Source organism: Capra hircus, chromosome 13, assembly GCF_001704415.2.
Source record: "Capra hircus breed San Clemente chromosome 13, ASM170441v1, whole genome shotgun sequence".
Classification (NCBI taxonomy): Eukaryota; Metazoa; Chordata; class Mammalia; order Artiodactyla; family Bovidae; genus Capra; species Capra hircus.
In genome coordinates, this window is record NC_030820.1 from 67344196 (window position 1) to 67364682 (window position 20487).

The 20487-nt window shown below is 40.0% G+C and overlaps 1 protein-coding gene and 1 pseudogene across 1 annotated transcript in view; both read left to right on the forward strand.

The window, feature by feature from the left end:
• DHX35 (DEAH-box helicase 35) overlaps positions 1-20487 on the forward strand; it is a 68378-nt gene that overhangs the window by 6921 nt on the left and 40970 nt on the right. Inside the window, exons 3-5 of the mRNA XM_018057865.1 lie at positions 4198-4290; positions 12805-12882; positions 18197-18301. Coding sequence (XP_017913354.1) covers positions 4198-4290; positions 12805-12882; positions 18197-18301 — 276 coding nt within the window. The remainder of the gene's footprint in view (positions 1-4197; positions 4291-12804; positions 12883-18196; positions 18302-20487) is intronic.
• Positions 5409-5871, forward strand: LOC106502795 (annotated as a pseudogene).

Genomic DNA, 20487 nt, shown 5'->3' on the forward strand with positions numbered 1-20487 from the left:
ATGGACAAGTTCAAACATTCAGAAAAGTAGAGAAAAAACAGCACAGTGAACTTTCCTGGATCCATTTTCAGTAGATTACTGGCATATGGCCAATTTTAGCTTTCTTTTTAAGGCATATTTTTTGACACGAGATTAATTAGAAATACCAAGTTCTTTTCCAGGGAAGGCGATGGCACCCCACTCCAGTACTCTTGCCTGGAGAATCCCAGGGACGGAGGAGCCTGGTAGGCTGTAGTCCAGGGGATTGCGAAGAGTCGGACACGACTGAGCGACTTCACTTTCCCTTTTCACTTTCGTGCATTGGAGAAGGAAATGGCAACCCACTCCAGCGTTCTTGCCTGGAGAATCCCAGGGACGGGGGAGCCTGGTGGGCTGCCGTCTATGGGGTTGCACAGAGTTGGACACGACTTAGCAGCAGCAGCAGCAGCAGCAGCCGCCGCCGCAGCAGGTGGTTTCTGTTGAAGAGGTTAACTCCCATGGGGAGAGTGATGGCATTTGGGTGTGGTTATTACATACCGCGTGCACATCCAGATGCATGATTTTATTAGTTTCATGAAATGGACTTACACTCATCTGTAAGAAACCGAAGTGTTAAACTGGAATTCAGAGTATATTCATTTACAGTTAGCCATGGTTCTCCGGTACAGAGAATACAGTCCATGAACACACTTTCTCCCCATTGCCAAGTCCACATGGACAGTCAAGTTGTAATCAGAAAGTGGGCTCAGAGCTAAAGGCGGATTAGATACAGTTGAAGGATATTTATTTCCTGTAGCCCCTGATGTAAGGTAATGAAGTCCCGCTGCCTCGTATGAGGCCCCTGGAACGACTCAAGTAGGTGAGGCCCCCAGCACTGGTGTCTATCTTTTCTCCTGCACAGTGTTGGGTGAAAGCCGTCAGGTTCTTGCACTTAAGAGAGTTTCTTTGTCTAGACTGTGCTAAAAATTCCTCTTTGATTAATATGTTCTTTCTCCAAATGGATTTGAAGCAGCCGCCTTTTGAATGTAGCCAAGTCACCTCCATCAGACTTTTCTGTGACCCCAGATATTTTAGTCACTCGTCTGCTGACCATCTCTGGGTTTCTTCTATAGATGATTAACCTCAGCCATCATATGTGAATGTAAAGCAGTTTGACCCTCAGAAGATAAGATTATAGGATCAGCATGGAGGGGTACAGTTGGAGTTGGGATGAAGTGTCCAGACTTGAGCTGGACTTCAGAGTTCAAAGGCAGTTTTCATCATTTGTGTGCTGTGTGACCTTACTTCAGCACCCGAGCTTCTGTTTCCTCTCTGTAATATTGGACCTACCTCATAGGATTGTTATGAGGACCAGATGCCATAATCTACATGGAGCATTAATTAGTAAAATACCTGACATGTAATACACATTTAAGTACAAGGATAATTATTGTTTACTGAGTATTTACTTTTCTGGACTCTTCTTCATCCACCAGCTGTACTTGTAAAATACAATAAATGAAACAACAGATTAGAAAAAAAAAGGATGGTAACATATTGATGAAATTAAAAATGGTAAGATGAGAGGTTATGTTATTGATAAAAATCAAAGCAGAGTTTAAGCACAGTTGTGATCTCATAAGATGTTAAGGATAAATCTAGGGCTTCCCCAGTGGCTCAGCCGGTAAAGAATCTGCAGCAATGCAGGAGGCTCGGCTTCGATCCCTGGTTCTGGAGGATCCCCTGGAGGAGGAAATGGCATCCCACTCCAGTATCCTTGCCCGGAGAATCCCATGGACAGAGGAGCCTGGCAGGCTACAGTCCATGAGGTCGCACAGAGTTGGACATGACCAAAGTGACCTAGTACAGCACAGGAGACGAAAACGATAACAGTTACTCATTCGCCACCACACCCCGATTAAAACTTAAAGTGAAAGTAGCTTTAAAGATAGAAGTTGAAACTAAAGCAGCAGTAAATCTAAGGCTCATCCCCCTTTTCCCCAGTGCCATTTCAAGGCGACGTTCCAGTTGGCTGCCTCCCATGGGCTGTCATTTTCTCTGGGCCCTGGACACTGCAATGCAAGCTTGTGTTCTTATTCCATTAAACCCAAATCTTGCTGAAGCTCAGTCTGGTCCTCTGCACCAGCTCGCCTCGATTTCCCTGCCTGTACCTGTTCATGGTACCATCATTTCCCCAGTCTCTAAACTGGAAATCTTGTCATCTCTTGAATGTCACACATCATTTTGTGTGCAAATATCCATTTGCAGTGCTTCATATTTAGCCTATGAAGTAAATTAATGCCTTCAGTTTCTTCACGCTTAAATCACTCTGGTATACCACTGCCCAGTTTTCTTGCAACACAGCACATACTGCCTCTTAGGTAAAGCCCAGACTGACTCTGCTTTGAAGGCCCTCACTACACTTCTTGTGTTAATAAATAATTCATTTCCAAATCAAACCTGGAGCCTTCATGGGCTTTTTCTAGCACCTCTTGAATAGAGTTCATATAGTTTGCTTATTTCCATCTTATTATGTTATTTCCCTTTCCTAGAATGCCATGTGTGTCTCTGTCTATATTCAAATTGTCTTTCAAGTTTTCTTTGACCACCCACCCATTCATCCATTCAGCAGATGGATTGACAAGATATCAGTTACAAAATGGCTACAAAGAACCCAAACCTTTCCTTGCCTAAAACTGACCCAAAAGAAAGTGCAGAGTCCAGGCAATCGACAGGAAAGCATCGAGATGAGTTATGAGACTGCCTGCAGCAGAATCTCCTTTGGGTGTTTGCAGAAATGCCAAATTCCTGGACTTTACCATAGCCCTGCTGAATCAGAAACCCTGAGGGTAGAGCTAGGAATCTTCATTTTTAACAAATAGTTAAATATCAATTTAATATCTGTTAAATAGATAATAAAAATATCCTAAAAGATTTTTACACTAAAACTGGAGAATTACATATTTAGACCCTGCTGCTGCTGCTAAGTCGCTTTAGTCGTGTCCGACTCTGTGCAGCCCCATAGACGGCAGCCCACCAGGCTCCCCTGTCCCTGGGATTCTCCAGGTAAGAATACTGGAGTGGGCTGCCATTTCCTTCTCCTATTTAGACCCTAAGTAATGCTAAATTGGAACCCCCAAACAGCCCCAGCACCTTATTTAAGCAATAAGGCAGCATCTTGCGTGTCAGTCTTCTGTGGAGTCAGATGAGTTGAACGGTGGTGAGAGTAAGAATTTGGCAGATTTTTACTCAAAACTGGGAATTTATGGAACATCATCATGACTTTCCAGATCATTGGGTGAGTCTGTGATCAAATGTGGGTACAAAAATACATTCTGAAACTGAGTACATGGATCTTGGAGTTGTCTGTGACTTTCCAGTGGCCAAACTAGCATTTCTGCTCCCACTGAATGGGTAAAGGAAGGCCCAGTTGAAATATAGATGTAACGTGTAGTTACTTTATTGTGCACTTGTCTGTAGAGGTAGAGATGAAAGCATATTCTTTTTGTTTTCACCAGCTAGTAAATGAAAAATAAGGTGATACCTGCGTATTGCACAAAGTTAAAGGGGTTCCTCATATGCCTGCTCCCTGCCCCCGCTTTCTTCCCCTCCTTGGAGACAGTATAGTTACCAGTGCCTTGTTTTGCTTTTCCCCAAAGTAGTTTATATGTAAAGAAGCATATATGTGTTTACCCTTTTTTAAAAAACGTAAATAGTAATGTATTATCACACTGTCCTGCATTTTGCTTTCTTACCATTGCAGACCTCATTGACCATTCCGCATCAGTACAAATAGGCGTTTGTTCTTTTTAACGGCTACATATTATTCCCTTATTGGAGTCTTTTCATAACTGTTCAGTCACTCCCCTGTTGATAAACATATAGGCTGTTTGGATTTTTGGCACTTACAAACAACACTGCAGTGAGTATGCTTGTATATACATCTTTGTTCACATGTATCAGGATAACTTCTTAAAAGTAGAATGCTTGAATCCAGGAGTATGTGCATTATATATTTTGATAAGTTATTATATTCAGTTGCAATTGTGTTGCCTTGTACTGATACCAGCAGTACCTGAGATACATTTTGATAGATATTAGGAATACGTTTCAGTAGTTCTTTTTGAAAATGTCCTTTCCTTTGGCAAATAGCTCATTTCGTAATGTTTAAATATCTTTGTTTAGGTCTTTTGAGAAAATGTATGTCTACTTACACTGTTTGGTTATATTTCTTTTCAGCTGAGGAATCACATATTATACTTGATAGAAAACTATCAGACAGTAGTGATCGTTGGAGAAACAGGATGTGGGAAAAGCACACAGATTCCACAAGTGAGTATATATTTATTTGTTTTTGCAACACTTTCTCTCTCTCTTTTTGGCTGCTCTGGGTCTTCATTACTGCGCACGGGCTTTCTCTAGTTGCAGCAAGTGGGGCTCCTCTCTAGCTATGGTGCACGGGCTTCTCATTGCGATGGCTTCTCTTTTTATGGAGCACAGGCTTTACAGCACATGGGCTCAGTAATTGTGGTGCATGGGCTTAGCTGCCCCACAGCATGTAGAATCTTCCCGGACCGCAGATCGAACCCATGTCTCCTGCATTAGAGGCAAAAGAGGAGGGGTAAGATGGATGCTGCTATACTTGTGAATAAAAATGGACAGTGTATTATAGAATTATACAATGCTATGGAAGAAATCTCTCTTAGAGGGCCAAATCATTTGTGGTGTGGATAGAAGTAGAAAGAAGGATCAGGAAAGGTCTTGTAAGAGAAAAGACACTTAATCTTGAAATGAAAGAGAGGGGGAAACAAGACAAAGAGATAGACTTTGAATGATCAGTGGGAGCCAGCTGGGAAGATGTCTCATGCAGTGAATACTGTGGGTGGAGATACTGGAGTGCAGAGGTGTTTGGGGCTCAACAGAGTGGTCAGGTAGGATCAAGAGTGGAAAGACAGGGTGAAGTTGAAGTGTGTCTTAAGAGCCTCGACTTGGAGGGTGAGGAATGATATTTAAGTGGTCAGGGATAAGAGTCCTTGCAGGTTTTTCTTTCCCTTTTAAGTACAGATTTTTTTTGAAGTGTAAAATACGTGTACTTCCAATATCATAGATCATAACTGTAGCTTGGTAAACCTTCGCAGGTGAATACAGTGGTACTGCCAGCACCCAAATTAAGATATAGAACATCACTGGCACCCTGGAGGCCCCTTGTGTCCTCTTCTGGACTCTTGCTGTTTCTTCCTGCTCCCACAAGCATACACACACAAGCATAACTTTTATTCTATCTTCTAGCACTGTAGATTAGCTTTGCCTATTTTTGAACTCTTACAAGGAAAAAATAAAGCTGCTTTTGCTCAACACAATACTGGGTGTAGGTTGGGGCCCCGACATAGGTATTTCTTAAAAGTTCCCCAGGTGATCCAGTGTGCAGCTGGGGAATAGTAGACAGAAGGGAAAGGACAGCAGAGGAGAGGAGACGGGAGACCTGGAGGGAGAACATATGTTTAGATGGTACCAAGACCCTAGCGTAGAGAGAGCAGGACATTCAGCTTGTGAGCAGGGACCTCTCAGTTGTGCACGAAGAAAGAATGATTTAAAAATGGGTGATGTTGAGAAGGACTGGGAGGTTTTTGTTCAGAAGTGTGCCCAGTGCCGTACTGTGGAAAAGGGAGGCAAGCACAAAACTGGGCCGAACTTTCATGTCCATTTGAGTGAAAGACAGTTCAGGCGGCTAGATTCTGTTACACCAGTGCCAGCAGGAACCAGGGCATCACCCGGGGAGAGGAGACGCTGATGTAATACTTGGAGAATCCCAAGAAATACATCCCTGGAACAAAAACGATCTTTGCTGACATTAAAGAGAAGAAAGAAAGGGAAGACTTGCTAACTTATCTCAAAAAAGCTACTAATGAGTAATCGTTGGCCACTGTCTTATTTATTATGAAACAGAAATGTCTCATGAGTTTTTGTGTGTACCATGTTTAAATTGATCTCATACACTAAAATTCAGATCATGCATGACTGATGGAATATTTCTGTTGGACAGTCCTGATTTCAGTAAGATTGGTTTGTGGCCAAATGAATATGATCAGCTTTTTGAATTTTGATAGTAATTCTGGCTCAACATGTATTATCACTCTCTTCCTCTTCTAAAGTGATGATTGAATGTGAATAAGGAATGTTAACCTTTTCAGGGAGGTGGTGAATGCCTTCTCCAACCCTTTAGGGGATTGGTTATGTAGATTTCTAGAACTGATTATATTAATATATTAAAATACTGAGACAGTACCTTTACTGTTACATAGAACAGAGCAAGATTCAAGTGTGTTTCAATTAGTATGTTAAGGCAAGGGTTGAAGATACACTGACAATGTCCACTTTATCTTTTTGGTCTTAACTATGCCAATTTAATTAAAATTCTCTATCTAAAATACTGCCTTTTACTTAATGAAAGGCATTTTAGTGTGGTTTATGTGTAGCATCAAATAAAGAGTATTTAGAAGCTAAAAAAAAAAACCTAGCATATTATTTGTTTCTTAGAGACACAGGAGAAGGGCCATGTTACATTTCTGAGTAATTATTGGTTATTAATGATAATAAACCAAGTAACAATAAGTAATTATAAGTGCTACATAAAGGGATCACTTTAGACATGCTGACCTGTTTCATCCTCAGTGGCCCTGTGAGATAGGCACTGTTATTATTATCTTTGTGTTACCGATGAGGACAGTGTAGAGAGTGGTGAGATGGGGAGTGTAGAACAGAGGTTAGTGGCCACATGGTATTAGATGATCTTGGTTTGTTTTGAATTAGTTGGTGTGATTGTTTAGTCAGTTGAGGATGAACTGTGTTATGATAACAAAGAACCTGAAAATCTCTGTGGCTTAAGAGCAGAGAGGTTTCTTTCTTCCTCATACTCTGTGGTCTTTTGGGGTTGATGACCCAAGGTGTGGGTTGCTCCCACATGGTCACTGGGACCCAGGATGACGGCGCAGCTCCTGTCTGGGACTTGTGGATCTTGTAGTAGATGACAGGGTCATGAGCTGGCGCTTAAAGCTGCGGACCGGAAGTGACACTTGTCACATTCATCAGCCAAAGCCAATGGCGTGGCCAGGTCTGACAGCAGTAGGGTGGCAGTGCATGTGGTCCTCCCACAGGGGTGGGTAGCAGATATCTGCATCAGTGATACAGTACAGCACAGCGATCTGGTCGTTGCCCCCAGCAAGGCTTAGCTGCCAGGGAGCAGAGCGCACCTGCTGAGGGGCTGAGTCCAGGGAAAGAACGTTCTGAAGGAGAGAAAGAAGTGGGGTCTGAGGGTCCAGCCTGGCACTGTGGCAGCAAACACAGGGAGTTTCTTTTTTAAGTTTTATTTTAGTATTTTTAATTTTGGGGGAATATTTAATAGGTTCACATGGGTTTAAAATTCAAAAGACACAAAAGGATATAAAAAGAGAAAGATTTCCCTATCTTCTTTTTTTTAACACTTAAAAATTATTTTTAATTGGAGGATAATTGCTTTACAATATTGTGTTGGTTTCTGCCATGTAGCTACATGGATCAGCCATAGATATATGTATGTCCCCTCCCTCCCACCTCCCTGCCCTGTCTTCTGATACTTCTTTTATGCAGATGTAATTGATGCTATAGGTTTCTTGGATAGAGATTTTTTTTTTTGGTTTTACACAGAAAGATAATTTTTACAGGAAATATATATATTATATTCTTCCCCTTTTGAAAATTCAAGTGGTAGTATCTATACATGTTTTATGCATCTTGTTTTTATTTTCCACTTAGTGTATCATCCTTTTTCTAGTTGCATAGATTCTACATCATTAATTTTCCCAATTCCAGTCGGTAGACATTTAGGTTGTTTCCAGTTTTGTGTTCTCACAATGATGCTGTGAGTCAGTTGGCACCCATCGCAGTTAATACACATACGGGTATACTTATAGAATAAATATAGTAGTTATACATTGCTGGGTCAAAGGGCATATGCATTTGAATTTAATTGTTTTTAAGGACCTGTATTGTTTGAGGAATTTTTTTAATGTGAACCAGTTTTAAAGTCTTGATTGAGTTTGTTGCAGTATTGCTTCTGTTTTATGTTTTGGTTTTTTTGGCCGTGAGTCATGTGGGATCTGAGCTTCCTGACCAGGGATCAAACCTGCACCCGCTCCATGGGAAGGCAAAGTCTCAACTGCTGTACCACCAGAGAAATTCTAGGAGTTGTATTTTTAAAATAAGCATTGTATTTTCTGAATAGGGAATCCATTCATGGTATAAAATGCAAAAAGACACAAAGGAATAAATGGTAAAAAGTGAATTTTCTAAACTTTGCTGGTGAAAATGACTAGAGGGTTGTGATTAATTATGTTACTGGCCCAAATACCTGCTCTCCTTGCTGTGGATTATCCTCTTTTTCCTTAGTACTCAGTTCCACTTCTCTGAGACAGTCACATTTTCCACCTTCTTGTGGAGCTAAATATGAGTTACAGCATAGGAAAATTGGAAGGACTGAGGAACTGAAGGTCATGGCAAGAATATGAAGCAAGTTTTTGTCAACAAACTATTTTGCTAGATTTATGTAATATCTTTCCCTGGAAAAGTACAGCATGCCCTAGCACCCTGCACCAGTTTTGAAATTTCACAAACTGTATGTGGAAGCTAGATGATATTTTTTTCCTAGAGCTCTGTCAAAACAGTGGACTGTGAAAGCAAGTTTTTGCTATAATTTTTATTAAAGTTTTCAGTGGAGTTCTTCCTAATCCCACTGTTCAACAAGAAGACCAGATTTGATGACCCTTAAAAAGAGCAGAGAGAACTGAGATCCACTGCCTTTTGATGTCCGCACTATACCTACATTTGCAGCATCTTTATATTTCCGCCTGTCAGCAACCATAAGCAAGCAGAAGTCTGAATCTCAGGTATATTGAGAGATTGGCTTCATGGTGAGGTTTGTTATCATAGACTTAGTTTTTCTTTGTCTTAACACTGCTACTGAGAGATTGACTGCAAATGAGTGTGTTTTATTTTGGATGGTAGAACTGTGTCCTGGTTATGTGGTTTAAGCACTGAAGAATTGATGCTTTTGAACTGTGGTGTTGGAGAAGACTCTTGAGAATCGCTTGGACTGCAAGGAGATCCAACCAGTCCGTCGTAAAGGAGATCAGTCCTGGGTGTTCGTTGGAAGGACTGATGTTGAAGCTGAAACTCCAATACTTAGGCCACCTCATGCGAAGAGTTGACTCAATGGAAAAGACCCTGATGCTGGGAGGGACTGGGGGCAGGAGGAAAAGGGGATGACAGAGGATGGGATGGCTGGATGGTATCACCGACTGACTTGATGGACGTGAGTTTGGGTAAACTCCGGGAGTTGGTGATGGACAGGGAGGCCTGGCTTGCTGCAATTCATGGGGTTGCAAAGAGTCGAACACGACTGAGCAACTGAACTGAACTATGTGGCTTTGGTTGTTGAGCTTGAATCCCAACTCTTAGATTTTTATCTGTGTCTTTGGACAAGTCCTATGACCTCTTTGTTTCCTCATCTCTAAATTGTTGATGATGCTGGTACCTTCCGACTTGGATTTGTTGTGAGGATTAAACTGGGCTGTGCATGCCAGACAGTTCCTGACACTTAATGATGTGCTTGGTGAGTCTTAGCCATTATTCTTATAGTTGTCTTTCTGCATTTGTGTTGATTGGGGTGATGGGTAGTATTTTGCATTCAGTGCAAGAGAGAGAACCCTCACAGTTTTTATGACAAAAACCTTACATTATCTAAAACAATTTTTTCCTTACAGTCATTTTTAAATTATTATTTTTAGCTAATTTTTGACTAATAGGAAAGTTGCAAAAGTAATGCAAAATTCCCTTACCCCCCTTACATCACTTCCCATACATGGTACAGTATTCAAAAGTAGAACATTAATAATACCAGTAGCTAGACTGTAGATCTTACTTAAATGTCATCAAATTTCCCACCAGTATTCTTTCTCAGAAGATCCAGATTCTTGCACTGGATTTAGTTGTTATTTCTGCCTGGTCTCCTGCAGTCTGTGAGAGTTCCCCAGTCTTTCTTCATCTTTTATGATCGTGACATTTTTGAAGAGTACTGGGCGTTTATTTTATAGAGTGTTCCTCAGTCTGGGTTTATGTGATGTTTCCTCATGATGAGAAAGAGCTTGCCTTTTTGGCAAGAATCCCATAGAAATGATGTGTCCTTACTAGTGCCTTGGGTCAGGAGGGCTGAAATGTTAAAAAGTCTCATCTCTGGTGAGGTTAATTTGATCATTTTGTTAAGGTCCCAAGTTTCACCTATAAAGTTTTTCTCTTTGTAGTTGTAGATATCTTGGAGGAGATATTTTTAAACTGCAGATATTCACGTCCTTTCAAACTGCCACCTCCTAGTTTCAGCATCCCTCAGTGGATCTCGTCTGCAGCAGTTATTCAGGTGTTTGCTTAATGATGACTTTATTCCTTTTCCCTTCTGCCCTTATTAAGTGAAATCTCCTGTAAGGAAGAACTGTCCTTTCTCTTTCATTTATTTATTTATCCAGTTATTTTTGTATATCAGTATGAACTCATGGTGATTTATTTTGTTGTATTGGTTAAAACCCAATGCTATAATTATTTATTGTGTTGGTCGGAATGGCCCAGCTTTGGTCATTAGGAGCTCCTTGCATTTGGCTCTTGTGTTCTTTCTAAAAGACTCCATTCATTTTTGAACACTTCCTTACTTTCTAGTAACAGAAACTGTTTCATGTTCATCTTTTATTTTTCCTGCACTAACCTTGGGGTCAGCCACCTCTCCAAGGAGCCCTGGTTCCTCTTATTGGGAAATGTTGTTTAAAAATCAATATTTTGGTGCTAGAGTGCTCACTATTACAGAGGTGTCTTTGCTATAAGTCTCAGTGGGCAGACTTAGGCCTTCCTTACTTATGTACACGTATTATGTATATATATATAATATATATTTAATATATATATAATATACTTATTAAAGTGAAGTGAAAGTGAAAGTCACTCCGTTGTGTCCTCCTCTTTGTGACCCCATGGACTATACAGTCCATGGAATTCTTAGGGCAGAATACTGGAGTGGGTAACCTTTCCCTTCTCCAGGGGATCTTCCCAACCCAGGAATTGAACTAAGGTCTCCTGCATTGCAGGTGGATTCTTCACCATCTGGGTCAGGAAGATCCTGCATTGCAGGCAGATTCTTTGCCAACTGAGCTATCAGGGAAGTATTAAATTCCTACATAAAAACACTTATTATATATCTGTGCCTATCTGTGTATATGTTAAAAATCACAAATTTATGCTGATATTTCATGGATTCCAATCCAACGGCATAGGACTCATTCTAGCCTTTCCTTATCTGTAACTCTTCTTCCATAGTGAGAAACTCCATTCTCATTGTCTGCAGTGTATTTATTTATTTGTTAAACTCTCAGTTCAGTTCAATAGCTCAGTCATGTCTGACTCTTTGCAACCACATGGACTGCAGCACGCCAAGCTTCCCTGTGCATCACCAACTCCCTGAGCTTGCTCAAACTCATGTCTGTCGAGTCAGTGATGCCATCCAACCATCTCATCCTCTGTCGTCCCCTTCTCCTTCTGCCTTCAATCTTTCTCAGCATTAGGGTCTTTTCCATCGAGTCAGTTGTGTGCATCAGATGGCCAAACTGTAGTGAACACATAAAATAGCTCCAGAATTGCTAGCCCATAGCCCTGACATTTACTAACTAGATTATAGCATTGAGGTACTGTTCTTTTTGTCTTTGACTTTCAGTCAAGATTCTGTTTTCCAATATCCTAGGTTGATTTTCTTCTCCACCCTCTTCAGGGTGGTCAGTTACTCATTTGTAATACAGATAGGGTCATTTGTTAGTGTTTGCATTTCTTTTTGGTTTCCCTCGACATCCTGGTTGCTTTTCTCGTCTATTTGTTTGGGTATTTGAAGAGTACATGCAGTGTGACTGTAGTTCTGAGAGTCAGAGCTGCACACAAAGGCCATCTCAGAGTATTGCCGCTCTTTGTCTCTGCTCCCCGGTTCAGTTTCTCCCTTTCTCCACCCCTTTCCTACCAACCCTCCTTGGAAGACCATTCTCTTTAATTTCTAGTTTGCCCTTCCTTTATTAGTCTTTTGAACAAATAAGCAGATACATGTAACAGTATTTTTAATCTTTTTGTTTCTGTTAGAAGTAATATATGTATTTATTGTAAAACAATTTAGACATTACAAAAACATGTACCTGTGCTAACCACGGTTAACCCATTTTGGATTTAAAAAATGCATACAATCAAATAATTTAAAAATAAGTGTATGTGGCAAATAAATACATAAATAGATAAGCAAATTTAATGTATACTAATATCTAATGGAATGCTTGCATGCATTTAAAATCCAATTTTTTTCAATGATATATGTTATATTGGTCTTTTTAAAAATCGTAATTATTTTTATTTACTCTGGTTAAAAATGTTTTGTACAGTTGATATTCATTGAACTATGTATGTACTTTAAAATTCTTTGTTCTACAGATTTAGCAGTGTTTTGAGGGACCCATGGATAGTTCTTTTATTCCTTGAGGCAGCTGAAGAATGGGGGCATTTTATAAGACGAGGGAGTTAGAATGAATTTATTATGCACGTGCTATGAACTTAAGGCAAATGACCTCACATTTCCAAACCTCAGATCCCTCATTTGCAAAATAATTTTTAAAATATCTGCTGAAACAAGAACCATCTGCTGTTTCCTTTCTCAGTAATTTTAACCCAGGGTCATCCTGGGGTAGATTATTTCTGGTGAAGTGGTAACAGGTGTGTGCTGAAACATGGTTTTATTTGCAGTACCTGGCAGAAGCTGGCTGGACGGCCGAAGGAAGAGTGGTGGGAGTCACCCAGCCCCGAAGAGTGGCTGCTGTTACAGTGAGTTTCCTTTTTGCTGGAAAGACTCTGCCTGTGTCTTCTATTTTAGTGACTTATTTTTTTCTTCTTTCCTACAAGTTCCAGATGAATATGACACTGCTCCTCAAGAATTTAATTCTTCAGCTTAAAAAGAACTATGGTCTGATTATTTTTGTAAAATTGATACCTGTACATTATGAATTTTTATGTAATAATAAAGTACTAAAGTCAAACAGAAAAAGTAGTTAGGGGAAAAAAAGCCCAAATCTCACCACATAGCAAACACAGTGTTAATATTTGGGAACATCATTTTAAACTTCATTTTCTGTTTAGATAAATAGTTGACTAGATGGATAGAAATAATTTTGTAAAAATGTGCTTGTAGCCATATATTTGTTTTTGCTGAATTTAACAAAAGAAGAAACTGCATTGAAATAGGAACTTTGGAGTACTGAACTTTGGGTAAGTATTTGTTCAGCACAAGAGAATTTATTAAAGCTTGAAAGCAAAGAAAAAGGATTACAGAAAGCTTTAGAAGGTTACTTATTTTTGGAACTATGTTATAGGTAGTTGCCTATTATAAGAGTGAATTAGCACGCTTATTCTTTCCACCTTTCTTTCCTCCATTTGTGATAAATTCTGAACTATAATTTTTATTTCAAGATTATAAGTACATGTTCTTTTCTGTAATCATAACTCCCACAGGCATTTAACTTTAATTCTAGTTTAATAATTGCTAATTATTTTCCATGGTTTTGCCAACCTTGAATTGCTCATTTCACTTTTTTTTTTTTTTCACTTTACTTCTTGATTGGCTGAATTGTATATGCCTGAGAATGTCTGATTGTGGTCTTTGTTGATATAAAATTCTTGATTTGCACTCTGTAAGAGCCCTGTAGACACTGCCTTTTGGCCTAGAGCATTGCTGTATGGAAATAGTCTGAGGTCCAGCAGAGCCCCCCTCACCTTCCAGGCTTACTTTTTCTGCTTGAATGCTTGTAATACTGCTGTTTCTTTGGGATATGTCTTGATGCTGATGGTTCTCATTTTTTCTTAAATGTGGAAGAACTTTTAATCTTCATGTTAAATCTCTATATCAGGGCAGGTTTTCTTCCGTTATATCTTGGCGTACTTTTCTGTTCCGTTTATTTTTTTGCTCTTTTCTAAGAGCACCAATTAAGTGTATATTAGATTGCCTTTGTGTCTTTTTAGTATTTATCTCTATCTCTGGGATCATCGCCTTTCCAGTTTCTTCTGTGATATTTCTTTAAGCCTGTCTACAGTGTTCAGGATTGTTTTTAGTCAAATTCAGTTGATTTTGTTTTCTTTGCATCTCTGCTTGGATCTCACAGTCACTTCTTTGAATGCATTTTGTTTTTCCTCTACTAGAGAAGTGAATATTTAAAATGGGAGGTGATATTACAATTTATTACAAATTTTAAAAACTGATAATATAAAAAGAAAAACCCCTATAGTACCACCAACATTAAAAAAAAACCAGAAAATAACATAGTATTTTTATTAATTAACAGTCTGACACATTTCTGTAAATCTTTTTTCCTGTAATTTTTGGCTCTGTCCCCACTGAGCACCTCTTTATTCCCTCAGTGAGAGTAGAGCAGTATTCTAGTGTCTCTCTAGTGTGGGTGATTCAGATTTGCTTTGTGTTGTTGGTAGTGCCCTGATACTGGAGAAGCTCCTTTAGGTTTGTAACTGACATTTGTAGCATTGTGTAAAATAGGGGGTTTGTCTTCACGTTTGGGAAAAGCCTCTCTGTAGTTTCTTTCAGGTCCGGGCTATGAGATCTAGAGGATGTCCACAGGTTGATTTTTCTGACCTGTCCACTTGAGACCTCGTTTCTCCTCGACTCTGCTGTGACTTTGTCTCGTCTTTAAGCTGTTTTAGCTTAAGCTTGTGATTTCTTTGAAACTGGATTTCTTTGGCTGAATTCTGTCTCTCTGGGTAATACTTTTATAATTTATTTTTTCTTTTAAATTTGAATATTTATTTCTGGTTGCCCTGGGTCTTTGTTGCTGTGCGGGCTTTTCTCTGGTTGTGACAAGTGGGGGCCACTCTCTGCTGCAGTGCATGAGCTTGTCATGGAAGTTGCCGCGCCTGTTGCTGAGCATGGGGTCCAGGGTGTGTGGGCTTCAGTAGTTGCAGCACACAGGCTCAGTAGTTGTGGCTCCAGGGCTTATTGCCTTTGTGGCACGTGGCATTTTCCTAGACCAGGGATCGATCCCATGTCGCCCGCATTGGCAGTTGGATTCCTGTCCACCGAGTCACCAGGGAAGTCCCCAGAACGCCTTTATTTTGACATCTCTACCTGGACAAGAAGTTAATTCTCTCCTTGAGTTATTTTTCCTCTGTATTAAGTTTTAATTGCTTCATTATTTTCCCCCCCCAAAGTTCACTTTCTACTTGTCTTCTAGTTAGACATCATTGATGAACATTTTCCAAGTTCTTCTGTGTACGTAAAAATTGAAGTAGTGGTTTGACAACTTGACTGCAGTGTTAGATTTAACCTTTGATGTCATGAAAGATGATTCACTTACTTAAAACATTCGAGCAATTTTTTCTGTTTGTGGTTTGGAATCCTAGCTCTTAATCAGTTTGCATTTTTCCTCCAAATCTGTAGCCATGGATAATTTCCATGAAACCACATGCTTTCTCTTAAAGGACAAAGAGTATATAAATTAGCCTAGTAGTATTAATAGAGCTGTCAAGTTTGAAATGCTCCATCTCCACAAGTACTTTGTGTGCAGACTAAAATCTGAAAACGATGTCAGAGCCGAAGAACAGATGGCACAGGCCACTGCCTGATCTCAGTGAGAGGCAGCTCCTAATTGAGCATCTCACTGGACTCCTGGTCTGGGTTTGACTTCATGACCAGGCCCTGCCTGGGCCTGTGATTCAGGACAAGTGCTAAGCTTGTATTTTTTCAGTTTCTTGCTTTATAAAAAAAATGAGCGTCTCTGGCCCACCCAATGGACTGTGTGCATGTTTAATAAGATACATTTTGTGAAAGCTTGGAGCACAGCACCTTAGGAGGTGCTCAGTCATTGGTGTTTGGTCTTTCTTTTCTTTTTTACAAGTCTTTATTGACTTTGTTATAGTATTGCTTCTGTTCTGTGTTCTGGGTTTTTGGCTGAGTGGCATGTGAGATCTTAGCTTTCGGACTAGGGATTGAACCCACATTCCCTGCATTGGAATGCGAAGTCTTAACCACTGAATTGCCAGGAAAGTGTCCCTGGTTTTCTTTTGACCTCCTTTTTTCTATATCTGTTTGTTTCTATCAAAAAGGTGATATTAATTGATGAGCTTATTGGGAATAGAACTTATACCATAGAGGTAAAAAAAAAAAATCCCTTAAAGAGCCCATAGAATATGGCTTTTCACATGTCCAGTGGTGTGAGCATACAGAAAATTTCTAAAAAGGAACTTGAAAATAAAATCCATTTTATAGCAGATGTATACAGATAATGAATAAATGTTTGGCTTCATAAAATGATCACATTTTTATGGAGAGGTTGGTTCCCTTATGCTCACTCTTACAAGCTGGTTTTCCCCATAAGCTCTAGTATCTGTATGCACACACACTCTGTGCCAGTTTTTAAGATTTACAGTTTAATGATCTGTAGGGTTGGAATTGAAACAGTAACAATCACAAAACTGTCCTGGTGAACTACTGGTTATCGGGAGCTGAAACCTCCAGAGGTAGAGCAGTGTAGGATGAATTTCTGGTTTCATAAGATGTTTTGAAAGATTCCGTAGTGCACACCAGCTGCTTGATGACAGATTCTGTCTTGGCCTCTGAGATCGGTAATTTCAAGTCACTGGGCAGAGCCACTTTCTGATCCTCATCTGTTCTTCAGTTTCTTAAACACTGATGGTCAGATAACGCCCAGTGTGCTTGGCTTGCAGCACTGGGTGCAGGGAGCCTCTGGACTCCTGGACCTGGGGCTGCTGCAGCCCGATGGCTGATGCTGAAAGCTCTGCCTCAGACATGCCCTGTGTCAGCTTATGATCCAAAGTCAGGGCCTGTGAACGGAGGAGACAAGGTGCCTGGGGGTTGGTTGGTAGGCCAAGTCCCCGGGAAAGTGCTAGAATTTTGCTTCCCTTTGGGTCTTTTTCAGTTAGATAGTTTACATAATGAGCATTAAACCCTATATTTTCTTTCAAGGTAAACTAAGTTCTAAGTGTTATTGCTCTTCTACGTTTATGTTTATTCATTTTATCAGATAGTTTTTAAAATTTATTTTTTTTAAGTATTCAGCAATTATTTCATTTATTCATTCTTTTTTTAATTTGGTTGCATCACATGCCATGTGGGATCCTAGTTCCCCAACCAGGGGTCACACCCACACCTCTTGCATTGGAAGCTTGGAGTCCTAACCACTGGACTGCCAGGGAAGTCCCCAGATATTTTCTGTTATTAAGTTAATAGCCTATGAATGGCCTTCTGGAGTGGTAGATCTTACAGCTGGATTCTTTTTTTATCTTTCCTACCCTCACCTTTGTTTTGTTTTATTTTCCCTACCCTCACCTTTCATTTGTCATATATTGGTAGGTAAAAAATGGTCTTCGTAATATGCTATTTATTTTTTTTATTATGTTAACTTGGCACCTTCATTAATTTTCTCATCTCATCTTCCATGTAACAATTTTTTAACCTGCATTCTTGGCTTTATTTCCCCTTTTAGTAGTTTTGGTAGCTGGGACATTGTTACAAATCATTTTAGAATATCTTGTTCTGAAAATGTTATTCTTTTGTTTCAAAAGAGAAAATGAAGGTGACCAAGTGTTGAATTTGGCCATTCTTGTTCTTTTGCCTTCGTGGTCCGGTGGAAGTTGTTTTATTTCAAGGCATGAAGACGTGGAAATTTGTCCCTAGTTGGTATGCTAAAGAAAGCTTTAGGAAAAGGATGAATCTTGAAATTTCTTCTTTTTCCCTTTTTGCTTCAGCTACCAGGAAATCTAGAGCTGAATTTGTGGCTCAAATAACTTTGGCATATCTGTGTTTTAAAATTTTTCTCATTGGCTTTGACCTTTTGAATTTTATCTATAATTTCTTTGATCCTGATCTGTAACCTTTTTACATGATTCTATTTTTATTCCATACTTACTGTTCTTATAAGTTGCCTCAAGTCAATGTAAAGTTGATCATTGTAAAGATTATCAGGCTAGTTCTCTGCTAACCTGCCCCTTCTCCTTTCATTTTCCACTGTGTTCAGCATAGTGTTTAAAAACTAAGTGACCTTTAGATGTTCCATAGTATGTGCTCTGGGCAGTAATTTCTGTGTCTCTGTTTTCAGCATGATCTTTCTTCCCAAAGGTTGCAGGGAGAGTGGCTGAGGAGAGGGGAGCGGTGCTGGGCCATGAGGTGGGCTACTGTATCCGCTTTGATGACTGCACCAGCCCGCTGGCCACGAGAATTAAGGTGAGGCTCACAACTGCTTTCCTTCTGTAAATAAGGAGGAAGATTATGTGGGGGGAGGTAAAAACACGCAGCCATTGCTGCTGACTAAGCTTCTAATGCCGTAGCAGAAAATGTATGGGAGCATCCTGGCCCTCAGGGAGATCAGTGTGTTGGGAGGTGCAGAGCTCTTGCTGTGTCCTCACGTCTTAGCCCAGAAAGGACTTTGGAAGTAGAGTTACGCCCTTGCTTCTTCATTCTTCAGGTGAAGAGGCTGAGGGCCTGGGAGGTTGAGTGGCCTGCCTGACGTCATGCCCATTGGTGGCAGAACCAGAGCTCAAAGCTGGCCTTTCTCATGTGTGTCTTATTGTTTTTCCCCACCAATCCACGTAGCTGTCTGAATATAGAAACTTACCTATAAAAGACTTAAAAACAAGGACAAATAGTGTAAATTGATAAAGTGTAGAATTCACAAATGTTATTTGTGCTAATTAGCGCTGGCCTGTTTTCACATGATAAAGGATTTTATGTGTGTTCTTTGACCTCGTTGCTACTATTAAAATAATTAGCATCATAGAATCAGGGTACAGTCAGCTCAGCAGTGTCTATTGCGTACCACTGTGCGAATCAGAGTCTCCTCAGATAGTGCTGGAAACAATGAATGAAAACGCTTTGATGGGGAAAAACAAATACTATATAATATCACCTATGTGTGGAATCTAAAAAAATACAACAAGCTAGTGAATACAGCAAAAAAGAAGCAGACTCACAGATACGGAGAACAAATTCGTGGTTACCAGTGGAGAGAGGAAAGAGGGAGGGGTAATACAGGGGTAGGAGACTAGGGGCTACACACTACAATGTGGAAAATAAGCTACAAGGATTCGTTGTGCGAAATGGGGACTGTGGCCAGTGTTTTATAATACCTATAATTGGAGCATAACCTTTAAAACTTGTGAATCACTATATTGTACACCTGTGACTTATATAATATTGTACATCAGCTATACTTCAGTAATAAAAAACTTATTAAAAAAGAAGAAAATGGTTTGATGAAATAAACATTGGTTATTAGAATCTCAGTTACCTCTCAGGTTGCTGCAGAGGAACTGAAAATAGATGGTCTAAATGCAGTAATTTGTAAAAATGTGGACCTTGTTTTCTAAATGTCTGTATTTTCTTACTTTTGACATTCATTTTGCTAGGTAAGGGATTTATTCTTCTGTACCACCAAGTACTTCGACACTAGCTAATTTTTGGAAAGCTTTTAGTGAATTACATGATCAAATGACTCTTTCGAGAGAGTCTTTTATGAAAAGTGTCGTGTTCCATTTGGTAGGTTTCCAGGCGCTCAGTCCCCGACTGATGAGCTGTAGCTGGTGGCACCTTCTCACTTGCACCTTCTCACTTCTCCTGTGTGTATGTGTGGTGGCTCGCATCAGGTCCAAGAAAAATAGGCTTTAAAAAGCGAAACAAAAAGGAAAAGTACTAAGATAGAGCCTGTGAGGGAAATGCTTAGCTTTGTTAAAGACTGACTTGTTTTGGGGTAAGAATAACAGCATCTAGTTGTTAACTGCGTTTTTCTAAAGCATATTCATGAGCACTCCTTCATCCTTAATGGTAATATTAATAACTGACATTCTTGAGCTCTCTCTGTGTGCTGGGGCCCTTGCTAAGCCCTGTACATGTGCACTGTACTCTCACTTAATTCTCACAGTAATCCTGTGAGACAGATACTTTTATTTTCTCCATTTTACAAATGAAGAGTTGGGCTCAGAGAGGGTAAGTAACTTGCCCAGGGTGTACACAGCTAATAAGAAGAAGAGCAGAGATCTGACCCAGCTGCTAGATGTGATAGCTTGTGTTCCTAACCACAACCCCAGTCAGCCTTCCTAAAATAATATCAATTGAATTTGAGGTTAATAACCTCAAGAGCTGCAAGTCTATGGTCCTTGGGACATTGTAGGAAGCATGATCTCTGACTCAGTGGCATCCCCCTGGGCAGACCCAGGTTTGCACTGTCTGTTCATAACAGTACCCGTGGTCCAGGCTCAGAGGAAATGGGGCTTAGTCAAAACTCACAGAGCAAATGCAGGTAAAATTTGCTAATAGAGTTGCCAGCTCTTACTGAGGGTCCTGTGTTCAATATCTTGTTTGGAAACCATTCCATTGCTTGATAACCAAAATTTGGGGGTGTTTTCTCCCAGTCC